Source organism: Propithecus coquereli, unplaced genomic scaffold (genome assembly GCF_000956105.1).
Source record: "Propithecus coquereli isolate 6110/MARCELLA unplaced genomic scaffold, Pcoq_1.0 Scaffold213, whole genome shotgun sequence".
Taxonomy (NCBI): domain Eukaryota; kingdom Metazoa; phylum Chordata; class Mammalia; order Primates; family Indriidae; genus Propithecus; species Propithecus coquereli.
Window position 1 is genome coordinate 2,883,835 of NW_012146412.1, and position 17,103 is coordinate 2,900,937.

Sequence of the window (17,103 nt, forward strand, 5' to 3'; positions counted from 1 at the left end):
AATCCTATCGTTAAATAGCATGTGTGTACATACACACACATATAAATGAGAACATATGTTCTTTAAGGGCACGATCATGTTGGATTTTATTTCTTTTAGCATGTAAACAAAGAAAAAGTATTATTAAAGTTAGATTTTTTTCATGCAAAACTCTGAGCTGCATGGTATTGAGTAATAATCCCACCCTTCCCTGTGGCATAACGCAGAGGGGCGGAGCTGCACTGTGGTCCGGAGCGTGGGCTTTGGAGTCAGACAGACCCAAGTGCCAGCGCCGGGCCCCTCACTCACCAGCTGCACTCCCTGCCAGTCCAGACTAACACGTCTGGACCTCAGTTTCTTCACCTGTAAAAGAGGAATTCGGCCTTAAACTCCAGCGTTGTTGTGAGAATTGAATTAGATAAGTTAGTAGATTGTGAAAATGGCCACAATTCTCCATCCTCCCTGAATCCACCGCCATCCTCTAATGTGACTTGGCAGCCCTTCCCATCAAAGGGTAGAGTCTATTTCTCCACCCCTTAAATCTGAGCTGGCCTCTTGACATGATTTTAAAATAGACTGGAGTAGAAGTGAATGAACTGCGTCAGCCTGACCCTAGGCCTCAAGGGGCCTTGTTTCCCTCTTGCAACCATGCTGAGCTGACACACGCACAAGCCCAGGCCAGCCTGCTGAACGATGACAAACGTGAGGCTCAGCTGCTCCCCGGTGACTCAGCTGACGGTGGCTAACACTCAGAAGCAGAGCCACCTTAGTGACCACACATGCACAACGGAGCCTGTACAAGACCAAGAGATGAGCCCAGGCGAGCCCAGCCCAAGCTGCTGATCCACGGAACCATAAGGTAAATAAATGGTGGTTGTTTTAAGCCACTATGCTTGGGGTGGTTTGTTACACAGCTGCATGTAACTGATACTGTATATATAAGTAATTTCTAAATGAACAGTGGCTATTTTGGAAAAACATAATACTTAATATTATACTTAATAGAAAACGAGTTTTCCATAGTACTAAAATTTGTATTTCTTAGGCAGTAGTAGGAAGATGACTGAACCAGGAATTAGGACTCTTAGATTCTGGTCCCAGTAGCTTTTCCAATGGCAGCCATATGACCTTGGAAAAATCATTTAACCTGTTGTGACTCAGTTTCCTCATCTGTAAATTAAGGTAGCTAGATCAAGTATCCTCTAGGGTTCTTTGCCAGCTCTAGAAAGGACTGAAGGTACATTTTTCCAAAATGCAGTCAGTACTTACTTCCTTGCTACCAGTTCTGAACGCAATTTAAGTTTTCTTGTATTTTAGGGTTTAATCAAAGATAACCTTCACTGTATTGTCTTCACTGTCTGGCAGTTGGTTGTGACCACGTTTCACAGTTATCTTAAGAGCCATACCTTGAACCTAAAAGGTGGCTCTACTTGCTGTGGACCAGGAACCCAGGTAGCCAAGCTCATCAGGAATCAGAAGTGAAATGCCATGTAAGTTCTCGTGGTTATCTAAGTATGTGGCTCTTAACAATTCGCAGGTGTAAGTAAATCTTTTATTCATTTCTAGGTTGCAATAAATATTATGGAGGACTGAGGTTGTTCGCAATCTGACCATCAAATAAAAGAGATACTGTTGTTTGCAGCAATAAAGAATCAAATCTTTGCATTTGTTCCACTACATGACCAAGATACGTACTATACTCAATTGCCAAATGTTGGGAAAAGAATTAACATGAGAATCGAATTTCAAAACTCTTGTGTGTAGAGATCCACTCTAGAACCAATGATCAAGTGAATTAATAAATTAAAAATGGAACCAAATACTCATTGTATTAAAAAGCTATGCATGTGGCAGCGAGTCAACAACTAAGGTGACTGTTCTTTTTTCAGAGGCATATGTGCTTCTCACATACCACTAAGACTCCTGCAAATATAATACGGTCCTCTCTGTGACATGCAGCAAGCTATGTCTTTTCCTTTTTTTTTTCTTTCTTCATTCTTGTTAAGTCATTAAGATCCAAATAGTAAGCCATGTTGTGGCCAATTGAAACCAAAAAAAAAAAAAAAAAAAAAAGAAAGGCCATTCTACCGTCCACTTCCACTAGTGTTAAACAATCAAAAGTCAGGACACTTTTACTCCCAGAGGAGTTAAGCTACGTCAGAGAATGTGTATATAATATGAGGGCAACAGTTCACCTTAACTTTGCCTTCAGATGTATACATTTAAGTCTACAGAAAGAAGGACTAGGTTGTTGAAGATGTGAAATATAATTGCCTCATTCTTTATCAGAAGCTTTTTTCTGTGATGGAAACAAACCTGAGGGGCCCTACAGGCGTTCAAGTCCAGATGAAGAACACTGTAGCGAAATGGGTCCTATTTTTATCTACCTGGGAAAATATGTATTTTGAAATGATGTCAGAGATTCGAGTCACCTAACAGTTTCTTACAGTTAAAATCTGTAATACCACTGCTTTCCTAAATATCTTTGAATTGATTCACTTTCCTCTCTCTTCTCATGTGGACTTTTGCAGCAGCTGCTTTTGGTCTTGTTAGTATCTTCCCTGTTTCATTATTCTGATTGCAGCCTGAGTGAACTTTCTAAGACAGAGATCTGCTCTGCTTAAAATCCTTCAGCGGCTTCTCCCAAGACTGTAAGGTCCCTAGAGACAAGGACTGTGTCCCCAAAATCTCACCAACTATCTGGCATTTCTGGGTCTACACACATGATATCTCCAAGGCCAGGTCAGGGTTTCATTTAACTTTCGAGAACCATGTGCCCTGAATAAAACAGAGTTCACTGCTTGTGATAAAACTTGAGACACGATATTCCTTTTGTCATATGTTAATAATATTCACTGCAACTCAGGAGCATCTTTTCTAAGATGCCTGACAACTCTCTGAGTCAGTGTTTTGAGTTCTTTTAATTATCTGCTGTAGGACACATTCATCAGCTTGGTGTTTTAAGGATGTTTTAGGATAGAATCGTTTGATGATCTACAGTCCTTCTGAAGATTCCAGCCTCTGTGGGACCATGGTATTCTCAAGTGAAAGGGTGCGAGTAGATGAATAATTTCAGTTTATTCTCTTAAACAGCATTCCAGGGATAACCGTAATAAGAAAGACTACAACTAGGGTGGCAGGATGGCTCAGTGGTTAAGAACAGACACTCTAGAAAGGCTACAACTGGGTGACCCATCTGACTTGCCAATGGGTAAAGGCTCTAAGTTTGCTCTCCCCTAGGACATGCCTACCAACTCTTCCCAACTTTTTTTTGCTAGATACCTAGAAAGTCTCTCTGTAACCAGATAATCAGTCTAATGACCAAAAAATTTTTTAAAAAGAAAAAAGACAAGCAAGGGGTAGGTATTATTTAACCAAGACCCAAAACAGAGCCCACGATTCAGGGTTACTAGAGAAATTGTGTAACTAGGGCAATGTGAAACCCAGCGTAGGGAGAGGAAACCCAGCTACTGGGAGGTTGGTATTCAAGTGTTTGGAAACTGGAGTCAGTTCCAAGAAGCACAGTCAATGGGCTTCTGGGTACCAAGGGCAGGGCGGTTCCAGAAGGAAAAAGGGCCGTACCTGCACTCTGCCCTTGGGCTGCCACCGGGTTCTGGCCAGAGGTTAGCTAGAGAGTGTTTCCAGGTTTAGAGAGGCTCTAGGTGGGAAGTCAAGGGAATCATTCCATGTTTAGGATAATGGAACATGTTTAATTGATATGCAAATTTTTGTTTAGTTTTAAACTCTGGATATGCAAAAAAGCTCTTTGAAACATAGCTAAGATTAGTCCTATTTATCTTTAGATATCATTCAATATCTAAATCTTGAGAACCAAAGAGGACCAGGCCATGGGGCCAAGTGCCATCAAAGAGGCACCTGTCACATACTTGCTGAATGAATGAAGAAACAGGGTCAAAGGATGGACACAGAGTGGGCGAAGAAGAGAAATAAGCCATGCCTCCCCTTCCTGTATCAGCAGCTGCTCTATTTCCCCTCAGTGACCAAAACAACTGACGCATCACGCTTCGGGGAAATACAAATAGCCCAAGCATTTGACTTCACCTTTGGAGCTTCAAATTATTGTTTCAATTATCTGCCTCATGACAGTGGTTTTACATCAGGGACCATAAGGTGTTCTGTAGTCACTGGTGTTTAGATTTAGAAGCTTTACTATCTGTCTCACCCCTAAAATAGTATTAACTGAAGGATGAAATGGGGGGAAACCCAGCAAATACAGAATCTATTATCTTTAAAAACAGCAACCACTTTCCATTTCTTTCTCATTCAACTCTCAAATGTTTCTCATCTTTTCTCCAGATTTTACTCCTCACAAGACCTTGGCTACAACAACCCAGGACATCCACCAGCCATGGTGAGAAGCCCATCAGTAATGCTCTCCCATAAATAGTGACAGGAAGAAAATAAACACCCTATTCTTTAATGATTTGAACCTCCTCATGGAACACTGACTTCCTCTAAATTCACTGGGCAAACTTTTATACCGAGATGGAAAAGAAAATGTACTAAGTCATTCAAGGGAGTTTTTATTTTGTTTTTAAGGTTAATTACAGTGCTGCGGGAAAAAACATTGATTTATGCCTTGTATCACTGGAAAAATTCTTCAGTGGTGGTTTGTGAAAATCTCACCTCATCAAGGCTGCCAAGGTCAATGCAACCCAAGTAATCGACCTGGGAGATGCTTGCCTAATTATTAAATATTTAGCAAACATTTTGTGACCATCCAGCTGCTTGCACCTGGCGCCCTCGCCCCTGCGTGCTGCCTCCCGGCACCGACCTCTCCCCCACCCCTGCCGGCGCCCCGCGGGGGCAAGCCCTGGGACCCAAGGGCATTTCAGAGAAACAGCGGCGGTCACATTCCATTTCCGTTTTATTAAAAAACAGACGCTTAAAAATGGGGGAGGGGGCACAGAAATAAGGGGAAATCTCTTGCAGTTTTCCAACTCAAGTTCTCAGGCGCTGCTGGAAGTTCATTAATCAGGGATTTAAATGCAAAAGTGTTTCTCACAGCCAATTAGATGCCAAGCTCGACAAACGTCTTGGTCTTTAGTTTTGGGAATTTGAAAAGTGCCCTCTCCCGCCCGGTTTTGCCTATCTGGCAGCGCCTTTGTTGAATGACAAGAATCTTCCTGAAGTTATCAAACTGCAAAGCGCCTCCCCCCATTTTCCCCCCAGGGCAAAAGCAAATCAGCAAATAAAAAATGACCCGCCGGAGAAGTCGGGGAAACCGCAGCCCAAAGCCGGGTTCGCAGGACGCGAGCCCGCTCCCGCGCGGGCCGGGGACGGTCCCTACCTGCGGCCGGCGGCGGCGTCGCGGCGCCCATGGCTTCGCCGGCCTCGGCGGCCGCGCGGGGAGACGCGAGCGGCCCAGCGCGCCCGGCCCGCGCTCCAGGGGCCGCCCCGGCGCGGCCATTGGGCCGGCGCGTCACGTGGCGGCGGGCGAGCCTCCCGGCGCCGTAACCCTTTACCTGCGCGGCGGCGCCGGGGCTCGGGCGGGAGCCAGACGTGCGGCCCCTCCCGGCCCGAGCCGCGGAGAATCCGGGAGCTCGGCCTCCGAGCACGGACGCCGGCCGCCCGCCTGCCGGGAAACTTCGCGGCGCCTACTTTCCTCCGGTGCTGTCGAGAAGGGAGGCTTCTGCGAGCGGGGACGTAAGTGGGGGATAAATAGCTGCACCGCTGGCAGATAGAGCTGCGCCCCATGCCCCCGTGCACCGCGCGTTTTCCGGTGTCCTCAGTGCTAGCGCCGGCCGCTTGGACCTGGCGTGCGCACGGCCGCGTGCGGTGTGAGCCGCGATGGCAATGCCCGGGAGGTTGCCCGCGCTCGCCCGCACCCTAGAGGCCACCGCGGGAGTTCGATGAACCCCAGGTTCCGCTTCGTCTCCCTCCTTCCCTTTCTTTTCCTGAGGTCTTAGGACCTTGGCTGCTACACCCCATCCAAACCACTGAGCTCCACGCTCGTAGTTGTTGCAATTCATATACGTGAGGCGGGTGGGAACTGGTTGCTTTACCCTAAAATACTATTTAAGGATTGGACATTTTTTCCACCTGTGCTCCAAAGCGAATGCTGGGCTGCCAGGAAAACGTGTTAAGCAACTGCGCCACCTAGCTTACCCTCCTCTCTCGTTGCTTTTCACTCATCCCTGGAGAGTTAGGGTAAAACAAGACGCCGGAGAGGCAACGGGACGAAGTGCTACTTAAAGATGGGGGTGCTGTCCTTGATTTTTCAGTGTGTCTACTGTAGTGAGTCCAGCTGCATTCACACGTCTTCCACGCTGTATGGACGAAGACTCGTTTTTTGGATCCTCCCTGTTTTGTAGTAGCTGCCCGCTGCAAAGTGGTAGATTTGAGGGAAATTACATGTTTTATGTCATTTTCGGATAAAAACATTTTGTTACAGTGAACGTCCCTCATGTCCATCTTCTAGTCCACACTTCAGTAATGTCCACGGGATATTCATACATTTATCGGTTCCGTTATTCTGTCCAAAAAGACTTTGGTATTTGTCTTGAGTTTTAAAGTATGGTTCCCAGACTAGCAGAATCAGCCTCATCTGGGAGAATTTAGGAAAAATGCAAATTCTTGGGCCCCACCCCAGACATTGATTCCGAAATAGTGGGGATCAGGGAAGATGAAGAAATTTGTGTTTTAACAGGAGATACACACTCCAGTTTGAGAACCGCTGCTCTGAGTATGCTGAAGCAGCTGGCTAAGCTCCCGTGATCTGTTAAAGGCCGAGATTCTGCAAAGCCAGAGGTGCTGTTGAGATCTGTGATGCCCAGTTACCAGCATTATATACGCTGTCATGTTGATACACCGAAACAGCCATCCTCGTGTCTAACAAAGTGTAGTCTGCACTTCGTACAGATCACTTAGGATGCCAAATGGAGACCTGAGAGGGCCCTCGGAAAAATATGGAAGAAAAACCTGTGGTTTCTTGATGCCGGCTGGGATGAAAGTACCATGATTCACTTCGTTTTTTAGGTGTGTTCATGTTTTCATTGCTGTATAAATTGTTCCCAACCAATGAGTCATGAAAGATAGGAAAGCTAATTTATTTGAGTGGATTTGTCAGTATAGTTGCAAACTTGTCAAATAGTTCTAAAAAGAGAAACAAACTTTCTAAAAATTTATGGTATCCACTTACATTATAAACCCCTCCCCCCCCACCATATTAGGCATTGTAGTAAGGGCTCGAGAGAAATAACTGATAGGATCTTTTATCTCAGATTTCTCCACGGGGTGGATAGCATATTTCCAATTGCCTGCATGGATGTTTTATCTTTAAACTCTCTAGGTCTATGTTTATTTTATGATTTACCCCCCTTTGATCTCCTATTTACTTAACATTTTGTAACTCTGCTATTGGAACTCTACAATTGGAGCTGGAATTATTTGAGTTTTCCCTTCCCTTCATCACCTACCTCTACCGACTAAATCCCTGAAATCACTCTAGAATTGCCCCTCTTCTTAGTGTTTTCACTGCTGTTGTCCTAAGATCAAGTTCTTACACTTTCTATCTCAGATCATTGGAATAGTATTTACTGGTCTCCCAGCTTCTGGTCTCTTCCATCCGATCTCCAATCCATCTGACAAAGTACTGCCTGACTCATTCTAAAATACCATTCCATCTAGGGCATCTCCCTTCTCGAAAAGTTTTCATAGCTCCCTAATGATCACTGAATAAAGTCTACAATCCCAACATAGTGTTGGAAGTCATCTAGAATGTGCTTCAACTCTCTGTTTTTGCTCCTGCAGCTCCCTTCACCTGACACGTTTTTCTGACATTGGCAGCTAAGTCCTACTTACTAGTCCAGCCTCAGCTCTCTGTCTCCTCTTGGTCAACCTTTTTGATTCCCAGGTAGAGTTCATTGTTCCTCTGCAGTGTACCCTTAGCACTTGGATTTCACTTTTATTAACAACTTTTTATCAGCTTCATGTCTGGTTTAGTTGAGTCTTTTTTAGATTGCCGGATTCTGGACACCAGGAGCTATGTGTGACTAATTTCAAATCATCGTGGAACATAACATAATGCCTCAGATATAGCAAGCATGCAATATTTGTTATGTCCTTGACTCTAAGAAAGAAGATATTTAAACAACAAACTCCATTTGTATGCTTTTATGCAAATATTGATCAACTTCTCTATATTTTCTCTGAGAACCAAAAAAGAAGAGAGTTTAACCTTCAACCTAAAGGACATAGATTAGAATCTAATAAGAAATTCCCCAGCATGGGTAATGGAATAGTTTTCACTGGGGGTAGATTTTAAATGTTAGTCTCAGCCATGTGAAGATGTGGGCAATAAACTGGTTGATAATGTCTTAGATTTTTTTCTTAACACCTTGATTTTAAGTTTCTCTCAGAACAATTGTTTCATGACAACTAGATACAAAGTTTCATCTGATTATTACCTATGTATCATCACTTAAGTTGGCCAATGGTGCTCTGTTCTTTTTTAAATATATAGATTTTTGTTTTATGTGAGGATTCTCGGATCCAAGAGGAAAGAGATGAACAAAAGGGCGTATGAGCAGGTTCCCCTTGGTCCTGCTGTCTCACCTGGAGGGAGTTTATGAATGGGACTAGTCCTTGGTCATCGTCCTTCCCGGCTCCGTCCCATCCCCAGAGGGAAGCATACTGCCCTTGCACTTATACACAGAGAACTTATTTCTTATCTGTTTTCCTGCTAAGATTGAAATCCTAGAAGGCATGTACTATTTTATTTACCTTTGTGTTCCTGGCAAAAGCCATGACCAAGTAAATATTTTCTGAATGAATTCGTCAACTATTTCTCTATACCTGAGAAACCTGGGAGTTTGCATCAACCTCCAGTGACCTTCAGAGCCTCGCCTGGTCTCCCATCAATAAGTCAGAAAATAACTCACAGGTCATTATCTATCTCTAAATGCCTACTAGATACTAAATGCTAGCTATATTTTGATGTGCTTTGAGAAAGTTAACAAAAAACACATTGAGCATGCACTGAAGTCTTGTTCAGCTATTCTCCCTGGACCTCTGTTTCTAGGTTTCCTCCTGTATAGATCTGGAGTACTAACAGTCTCTACTTCCTAAAGCTGCTGTGAGTGTTACATGGCTTAGTACATGCAAAGCTCCAAGAACAGTGCCTGGCGCACTATAAGCACTCACTGAGCATGAACGATTATTATTATTATTGAAGATGTCTGACTATATCTGCTAAAGATAGGAGAGAAAAACCAACAGCACACAAATCTAAGTGGCTTATCTTTTATTCATACAAACAATACATACACAAGACTGTATATTGTTTGAAGACTGAAATAATTTTCTAGTGTAACAACTCTGTAACAAAATTTAACTAAATGTAACATTTATGAAAATATAAATCTCTGATTGGGTAATTCTTCCCAACAATACAAAGTTTACATAAAAACATTCAATATGAGCTATCAGTTGCAAACAAGTTAGGAAAAATCATTCAAGTCACTTGTACTCTATTGGCTTTTACACAGAACATTCACATACTACATTTAATCCATCTAGGCATTTAATTCTTAGAAATGTGTGGCATGGAGTTTCAACTGATAATGAAAGGAATAAGAACATGTTGTCTAAAGAGCTTAAAAGCACTGACTCACACAATCAACTCCATGTGATCTGTCGTGGGTAACCTTCTCTGGGCTACCACCTCCCTGGCTGGTAGCTAAACCAGGAGGAACCATACTGAAAAAAGTTTTTCACCATGGAGTGGGGTATTTATAACTGAATCACATCTTCGAAGGCTTACATGTTAAACTGCTTTCCAAAGTGAAATACAACTGACTGGGATTCTCTATGGGTGAGACCACTTTATTTTTCCCATTAGCATGGATAATCAAGATGCCACATTGCTCTCCAACTTCCCTAGGAGGGCTATAGCAGAAGTTATCACTACCTTTATTCTGAAATTTACAAAAACAACACACTGGTGAGGTTAAAGATCTGTCTAGGGACACGCAACGAGTTCATGGCAGAGCTGGGCTGAATGCAAGTCAGCTCCTCGTCCATCACTCTGACTGCAAAAGTTAATCCTGCCACGTTCAAAGAAAACCGAACCGTCGCCACCGACACCCTCTGAAAAGTCGTCCGAGGACATGCCATGTGGAAGATAGGGAAGGAAGAACAATCACTTTCACCTTTTGAGATGTAATGTTTTCTTTTAAATAGGTGAAGTAGTTTTTAAAAAATATTTAATACCATTTCACAGCTTCTGCTATGAAACGAGTAAGACTATAAAAGGCTCAGAGGAGTCCTCGATCAGGGAGTAACAGATAAAGAAGCATACATACAGTGTGTAGAAGTAAGAAAGGGCTTACAAACAGGGACAGTAAAGAACCTTTGGACACCCTTAAGATTTATGGAATATTTTAGCACAAAGACAGGCATGTTCAGTTTGTCCCAGAGTATTTGGTCATCTATCTGCGTTGTACACAGGAAAGAGAAGGAACAAGAGTAAGGCAAATGTCATCAGTATCTCAGAGATAGCATGATGAGAAAGCTTGCTTTCTATTAAGATTGACTGCAGGGATTTAGAAAATAATTTATGCTTCCATACAACTGAGTAGTACAGACTTTTGTTGGTACAATGATAGAAATGAGCAGGTGTTTTGACCAAATTTGTAATGCCCTTCCTGTAACTCTTTATACCCAGCACAAATATGCATTTCAAAAAGATGTGAAAAGATTGTGGCTTCTTATTAAATGTGTTCTTTTGCAGCCCAGGAAATGAATAGTTTAAAAACCATATATTCTGTTGTACAGAAACCCTTGCATGCAATTGCTGCAACTGTATTTTAATAAAGACTGACTCGCCATGTTCAGTAGCCCTGTGATAGTGGTAGTTGAGTTCTTGTCCCAGTCTAGTTCCTGGTCTCACGTTGCATGTCCTGTCTCTTGGGAAACTGGGAATACATCTGGGCATTTTTGTTACATTGTTTTGCACCTGTAGACCTTCCATCTGCAGACTGGGTCACGCAGTTGTCAGGACTATAAAATGGAAAGCGAGATTAAGGCTATGTTTACTCATCACGCAATCACTTGAAGTCAAACAGCTTGTCGTCTTCATGATTTTGACAGATTTTGTGTGACTAATTCCAGTCCCCATGGTCTGTATATAACTCTAGCCTCTCTCATCTGAATCAAATGGGATGAATTATGCTGCTTCTTACCACAATGCTAATTTAAGAACTTTTATCCTCTCTCTTCTAGGTGAAGTAGCCATTTAAATACTACTTATAAAAATTCTGTCATTCCTTCATTCCTGGATACACTTTGACAAAAAAAAAAAAATGCACCTAAAATCAATCTCACAGTTCTGTATGTTTCATGAGCATCTTAATAAAACACTGGAATTCCAGCATCTTTCCTATCTTTTAAGAAATGAATAGTTTTTCATTTGGGACATATATTTTTCTTCTTCTGCAGGTGTATCACGTATTTCTACTGAGCAGGACAAATAGTTTGTCAGTTATCAGGGGCATAGCTGTGGCCCCTGGATTCTAGGGCCGAGCACACTCGGTCATAGCAAGAGTTGTATTTCTTGGAGGGTGTTGCTTCATTGGACTCAGTGGAGTCGCTCACTGTGATGGGGCTGTCTCTTGCGAAAACCTCAGTGGACTCTCTCCATAAACAATCCACAGACGCTTTGAAACAATAACTGTTACACTTTGGCCTGGATGTCTGGGTTGCATTGTTGAAAATTTGTCTGCTATTTGAAGTGGCGATTTTAATTTTCAGTGCAGCATCTACGCGGTCTACTACTGTGTATATCCCTATACTCCCATCATCAAAGCCCACAATGATGTTCAGGTGCCTCTGAGAGAGTGCAAGAAAAGTTGGTGTTTTGTAAAGGGAACAAGCACCGATATTTTTGCCATCTGCCAGTCTCATTACAATTAAACTGGATATTGCACCATTTTCATCCTCCTCCTCCCCATTTCGGAAACAAATGTATACCAGGTAGCGACCATCTCGAGACAACCTCTGCCGCCAGATGATCCCAGAGGCGTGGACCACCCGTAATTTACCACTGTGTAAATCCAGCACGTTGATATTTTCATCTCCCCTCGATATAATGCCTAGCTTTCCATTGGGAGAAATTTCAAAATCCTCCAGGTTTTTCAGGAAGTTGTTTGGAAGTTGCACCCGTCGACAGATCACTTCATCTGTCAGACTCCAGAGGTTCACAGTCTCGGCCGATGTGATAAACACGACGATGTCAGGACAGTCGGGGATTAATTTAAAATTCACAATCGTGGTCCCGTCTTCACAGCAAAATTTCTTGGTGATACTTCCCGTCCAAAGACTGACTGCCAACACTTTGCTTTTAGTCATCCCCACTACGAAGGTGTTCGCAGAGGTAATAAAGGCATTCTGCAAAGTGGTCAGAATGTTGCAGACCCTGTGGCCTGTGGCGAGTCTCCAAACTCTGGAGGCATTTTCCTCACAGAGGGAGACCACAAACTGGTCATTGTGTGTAATCAGCAGCTGAGATATTCTCTGCCCATTAATTCTAAAGAGGTTTTCACCGCTGCTGGTGTGCCAGACATACTGGCTGCTTTTGTCATCTGATGTCACCATTATGTCTCCAGCGGATGTTAACACACAGTGTTCAACTATCCCTTCATGCTTAAATACAGCTTCGATGAACCCGCTACTGAAGTTCCACTTATGAACACAATCGGAGCCATCCAGGGAGTAAATGATTTCCCCTCTAGCAGGCAACACCAGACTTTGGATGGGTTTTCCAGTCTTATCTATGTTGGACATGGCTGTGATTATATCTATGTCCCAGATGGAAAGAACGCCACTGGTTGATAAAGATAGTAGCATGTTGTGGTGACTGGATTTCACCAACTTAACAATAGAACCTGAGATTTCCTGTAAGCTTGCCATACACTGTCCTGTGTCTCGCCTCCAAAAAAACACAGCTGAGGTATTTTCCATGGTCGCGATGATGCAGTCTCCATTTTTGGACAGCACGGCAGATACAAAGCGTTCATTGTGCTTGGCTCTGAACTTTTCAGCCACCTTCCACATGCCAGTATCTAAGAGCTCAATGCTGAGAGCTTTACAGATCAGAACTGCACTCTGGTCCTCTGAAAGTTCAATGCTGACCACCTCGCTGTCTTCTCTTCGGCAGTCGAAGTCATCGGTCAGCTGGGGGCTGGAAATGTCCTCAGTGTTCCAAACAGAAAGACTTCCCTCACTATCTACCATAACCATTTCTTGAGCCGTGTCCAAGATAAGAAGAAACTTCACAAACCCACCTGAGAATTCCGACGCCACCGTACATAACTTTTCTCCACTCCCTAAATGAAATATGGTGGTAGTGTTCAGGTACTGTCCGCAGAAAGCATACGCACCGTCCAGAGAGCACTGGACACATGTCACTTCGTACCAGCAGTGGAACTGGTAAAGCGGCCATCCGTAGAGCAGATCGATGACAGTGACATCTTTGCTGGCCTCGAGCCATGCAAGGGCATGGTGGACGGACAGTGTGAATCCATTTATGTAGGTTGAGCTGCTTCCATGCTTGGTCCCTTTGATTTCCACTTCAGACAGGAGACAAGAATTGACATTGTCATAAATCAGCAAGGTGTTATTTGTTGTAGCCACCACAAGGTACTTTTCGTCAGTGGTGAGTTTCATGCCCAGGATGACAGACTGGGCTGTGGTGATTTGCCTGAGCAGCTGGCGAGTTTCCACATCCCACGTGCTGATGGAACCGTTTTCTAAAGCTGTGAGGACAGTACTGGGGTTACAGGTGGGCAGAATCTCTGTGACATGCAGGTGACTGGATGATAAGGGAAGACGCTCGGGGCTGTATGTCACATCCATGGATGAATGCAACGGCACAATGGAGCAATATTTTGGCCCATCTTTGTCACATTCTAAAAGAAGGTGTCTAAGTTTGGGCAGGGAACTTATAACAGGCAGCAGTCTTTGCTGCAGCTCTGCTGAAAGGGAGCCAGGAAAGGCAACGACCTTGTTTTTGATGCCGCGGAGGGTACTGGCCAGGAACTTCAGCTCTTTCTCTTGTGAGTAGTTGTAAGCCAGCTCAATGTCTGACAGCACTTTGTCGAACTGGCCAATTTTGATCATGGTATAAAGCCAGCTGAAGTTCATGATGATGCCATAGAGCAGGTCATCGGTTTTTCCACACCTGGTCAGGTGGTGCAAAAGCTCACACATTTTCCGATGGTTGACGAAAAAGATGTCGGGCTCCAGCGGATTACACTGGAAAACCCAGGGTTGGTCTGGGGCCTGCCTGTCAAAGGAAGCCTGTTCCATGAAGTGCTTTTCTTCCTCAAGCAGGCTTCTACTTTCCAAATCAAGGCAGCCGTTCAAGTAAGGGTCTTCCAGGCAGAAAGCTTTCCTCCTGCCCCCTGACCAGACCCCCAGAAAATAATCTGCCAGGATTGTATGCATTTCACGCAGATCACTGTCGTCCTGCAGATACAGCTTCTGGGCTATGAGCTGCAGGTGTCTGTTGGCCCAGACCAGGAGTGTGACGTTCTTCACATGTCTTTCTATTAAGTATCCACTGAGCCCCTCCTTGAGCCTGGCGATGTACAAATATGGCACTCTCAGGGGATTGGTGGGCCTGGTGTTCTCATTGAGCTCATTCATTACGCTGTTGTCCAGGGCTAACACATCCTCCAGTTCCATTTCACTCAAACCCATTTTGGCCATGGTGATGTAACCAAGAGCCCTGGAGACCAGTTTCTGACCACACTTCTTCTCCAAGGACCAGAACAACTGCTCTATACTTTCATGAACAGTGACACAGAGGGAGGATTCGTCGACATCTTTGTGAGATCTCCAATGTCTCACCTCTCGGAAGGTCAGGTTCACGAACATTGGCAGCGTGCACTTGGAGAACGCATTGTTCACATAAATCTGCTGGCCTGAAGTGACTTTTCTTTTGACTCGCAGCAGCTGGTGTTTGAGGACCTGGCTGCACATTTTCCTGTCCCGGGGAATCAGCTCAATGTAATTGTCTTCTTCATGGATAAGGCACCTGAGTTTCTGCAGGATCCCATGCTTGTTGGGCAGTGTGGAGAGAACTATCCGTACAAAGCGGGGAAGGTGAGCTGGGAGCCACCAAAGCTTCCTGGCATCATCATTCTCTGAGAGCTGCTCTAGCGAATCGAATATTATGACGAGAGGTCTCTGCAGTGAAGACTCATTCAAAAGGTTTATAAATAAGTCACGGAGGTCATGAATCTTCTTAGGGTAGCTTTGAACCAGACACCGATAGTTAATAGCCAGTTGTTCACAAACACTTAGAAGGAGAGTCCTAAGGTCAGTACTCATGTCTGTTGTTCCTAGAAATCTCACGACTACTACTGGGTCAGATTCTGGTCCTGTGTCTTCATGTAGCCAGCCATAAGCCTGAAACATAAAAGAGGAGTTTAGAATGGTAAGATGTATTTACATGGTCATATATAATAACATTTCCTCTCTCCAGAGCTCAGACTTCTGGTAGCCCCTACCATGCTGAAAGTAACCTAGTACCAAGAAATGGAAAAATCTCTGAGAAGGTGACAGAACTGCCACAAAGTTCAGGCACTCAAGTCTATAGGTGAGACCCTCGGGATTACCCTTACTGAAGGTAGTAAAATAGTGGTAATAGTATTATTCAGTCATAGGGCATCATTTAGCTTGCATTCTAAAGGATACAAAACATTTCATGAACTGTAAATCCAAATATCTAGTATGGTCAGTTTGGTATCACTGAATGAATGCCCATTTCCTGGCACAGTAGGAGCTTAGTAAGCATTTTTTTTAATGAATGGGTTGAGTAGTGATTTACACTTTATATTGAATATTTTCATTAATTGAGAGCATATAATGCCATATATGGCTGACCAAATTTCCAATTAATTAGAATGCAATACAAATATTCAGTACTAAAAGTATACTGAATGTAATCTTTTATGATTTAGAGACATTTTTGTGGCGTTAGAGGGTCGTAATTATGATTATTATTTATCTTTGTCATAAAAATATACATAATGCTGGTTCAGAGAGTTTTGTTAAATGCTGTGCTTTATAACAGATGGTTCGTTACATGTCATCATCTGCGCTCACAGTATCTTTCTAAAGACAGGGTCACAGTATCATGTGACAGAAGAGGAAACCGAGGCCTAGGCTGGTAAATGACTTGCCCAGAGATCAATGGTCACCAAGAGATGAAGTTGGAAGAGAGGACATACCTGACTTTCATTTTAAGTGTTCTTTCATTTTTTTTTTTTAAATTGTGGATTAAAGAGAGAAAATATATAAGGGGGCTACTAAGTTTAGGATTTTTCTGTCTGGAAAGGCAAGGATGAGAAGGGATATACTCAAAGTATAAAACATAACAAAGAGTGTTTTTAGGGAGAGAGTCTTTCAGTAATCCTTGGAATTTCCCAAGGATACTCCTTAGAAAAGGAAGTGTTATTTTACACATTAGGAAGTAAGTTTATGAAATTTGCTTCTTCAAGAGAGAGTTCAGGTTAAGGCATGAATAAGATTAGAAAAGATTTATGGATGTCAGTTGTATAACCAGCTATTAAGGAAAGTAAGTATTTTGTTGTTCTTTAGTTCCAATCTTTGAAGCTGATTTCGAGGAAGATAATCTTGTCATTGGAGGCAAATCAGAAAACACAGTTTGTTTCCACATTGGTTGCTTACAATGATTATATGCACATTCTTCCCTCCTCCTAACCACGTGCTGATGAGTGATGTCTGCAGAGAGCAGGCCTGTAATCATGACCTCACGTCCATGGAAATGGTGAATAACACAGGGGATAAACATGAGATGTCTGTATCCACAAAGGGATGTGAGGTCACAGGAGAGGACAGGTTGTTGTTGACCGTGAGTCAGACATTCCCCAGGAGAGAGGCAAGTGAAGTGCAGGCAAGGGATCCCGGAATAGGCATGACTTCTTGGGGGCCCAGAATCCTGGACTGTGAATAGATAGACTTGGGTGACCGGACGAAATATCCAGAAGAGTGAGAGCTCAGAAAGCCATTTCTGATGTTGATCTACTCTGGACCATCACCACACTCCGCCTCGCTGGGACTGCCTATCTGTACAGG

At 43.5% G+C, this 17,103-nt stretch overlaps 2 protein-coding genes across 3 annotated transcripts in view; both read right to left on the minus strand.

Moving 5' to 3' along the window:
- Positions 1-5,338, minus strand: part of LOC105810512 (chromosome unknown open reading frame, human C4orf19) — an 89,499-nt gene extending 84,161 nt beyond the window's left edge. Inside the window, exon 1 of one of the 2 annotated variants that reach the window (XM_012644504.1) lies at positions 5,291-5,338. The gene's annotated coding sequence lies outside the window, so the exon portion shown is untranslated. The remainder of the gene's footprint in view (positions 1-5,290) is intronic. The other variant, XM_012644507.1, reaches the window with a different exon arrangement.
- A 3,889-nt stretch (positions 5,339-9,227) lies between these two features.
- Positions 9,228-17,103, minus strand: part of NWD2 (NACHT and WD repeat domain containing 2) — a 188,670-nt gene continuing 180,794 nt past the window's right edge. Inside the window, exon 7 of the mRNA XM_012644481.1 lies at positions 9,228-15,411. Coding sequence (XP_012499935.1) covers positions 11,479-15,411 — 3,933 coding nt within the window. The 3' untranslated portion in view covers positions 9,228-11,478. The remainder of the gene's footprint in view (positions 15,412-17,103) is intronic.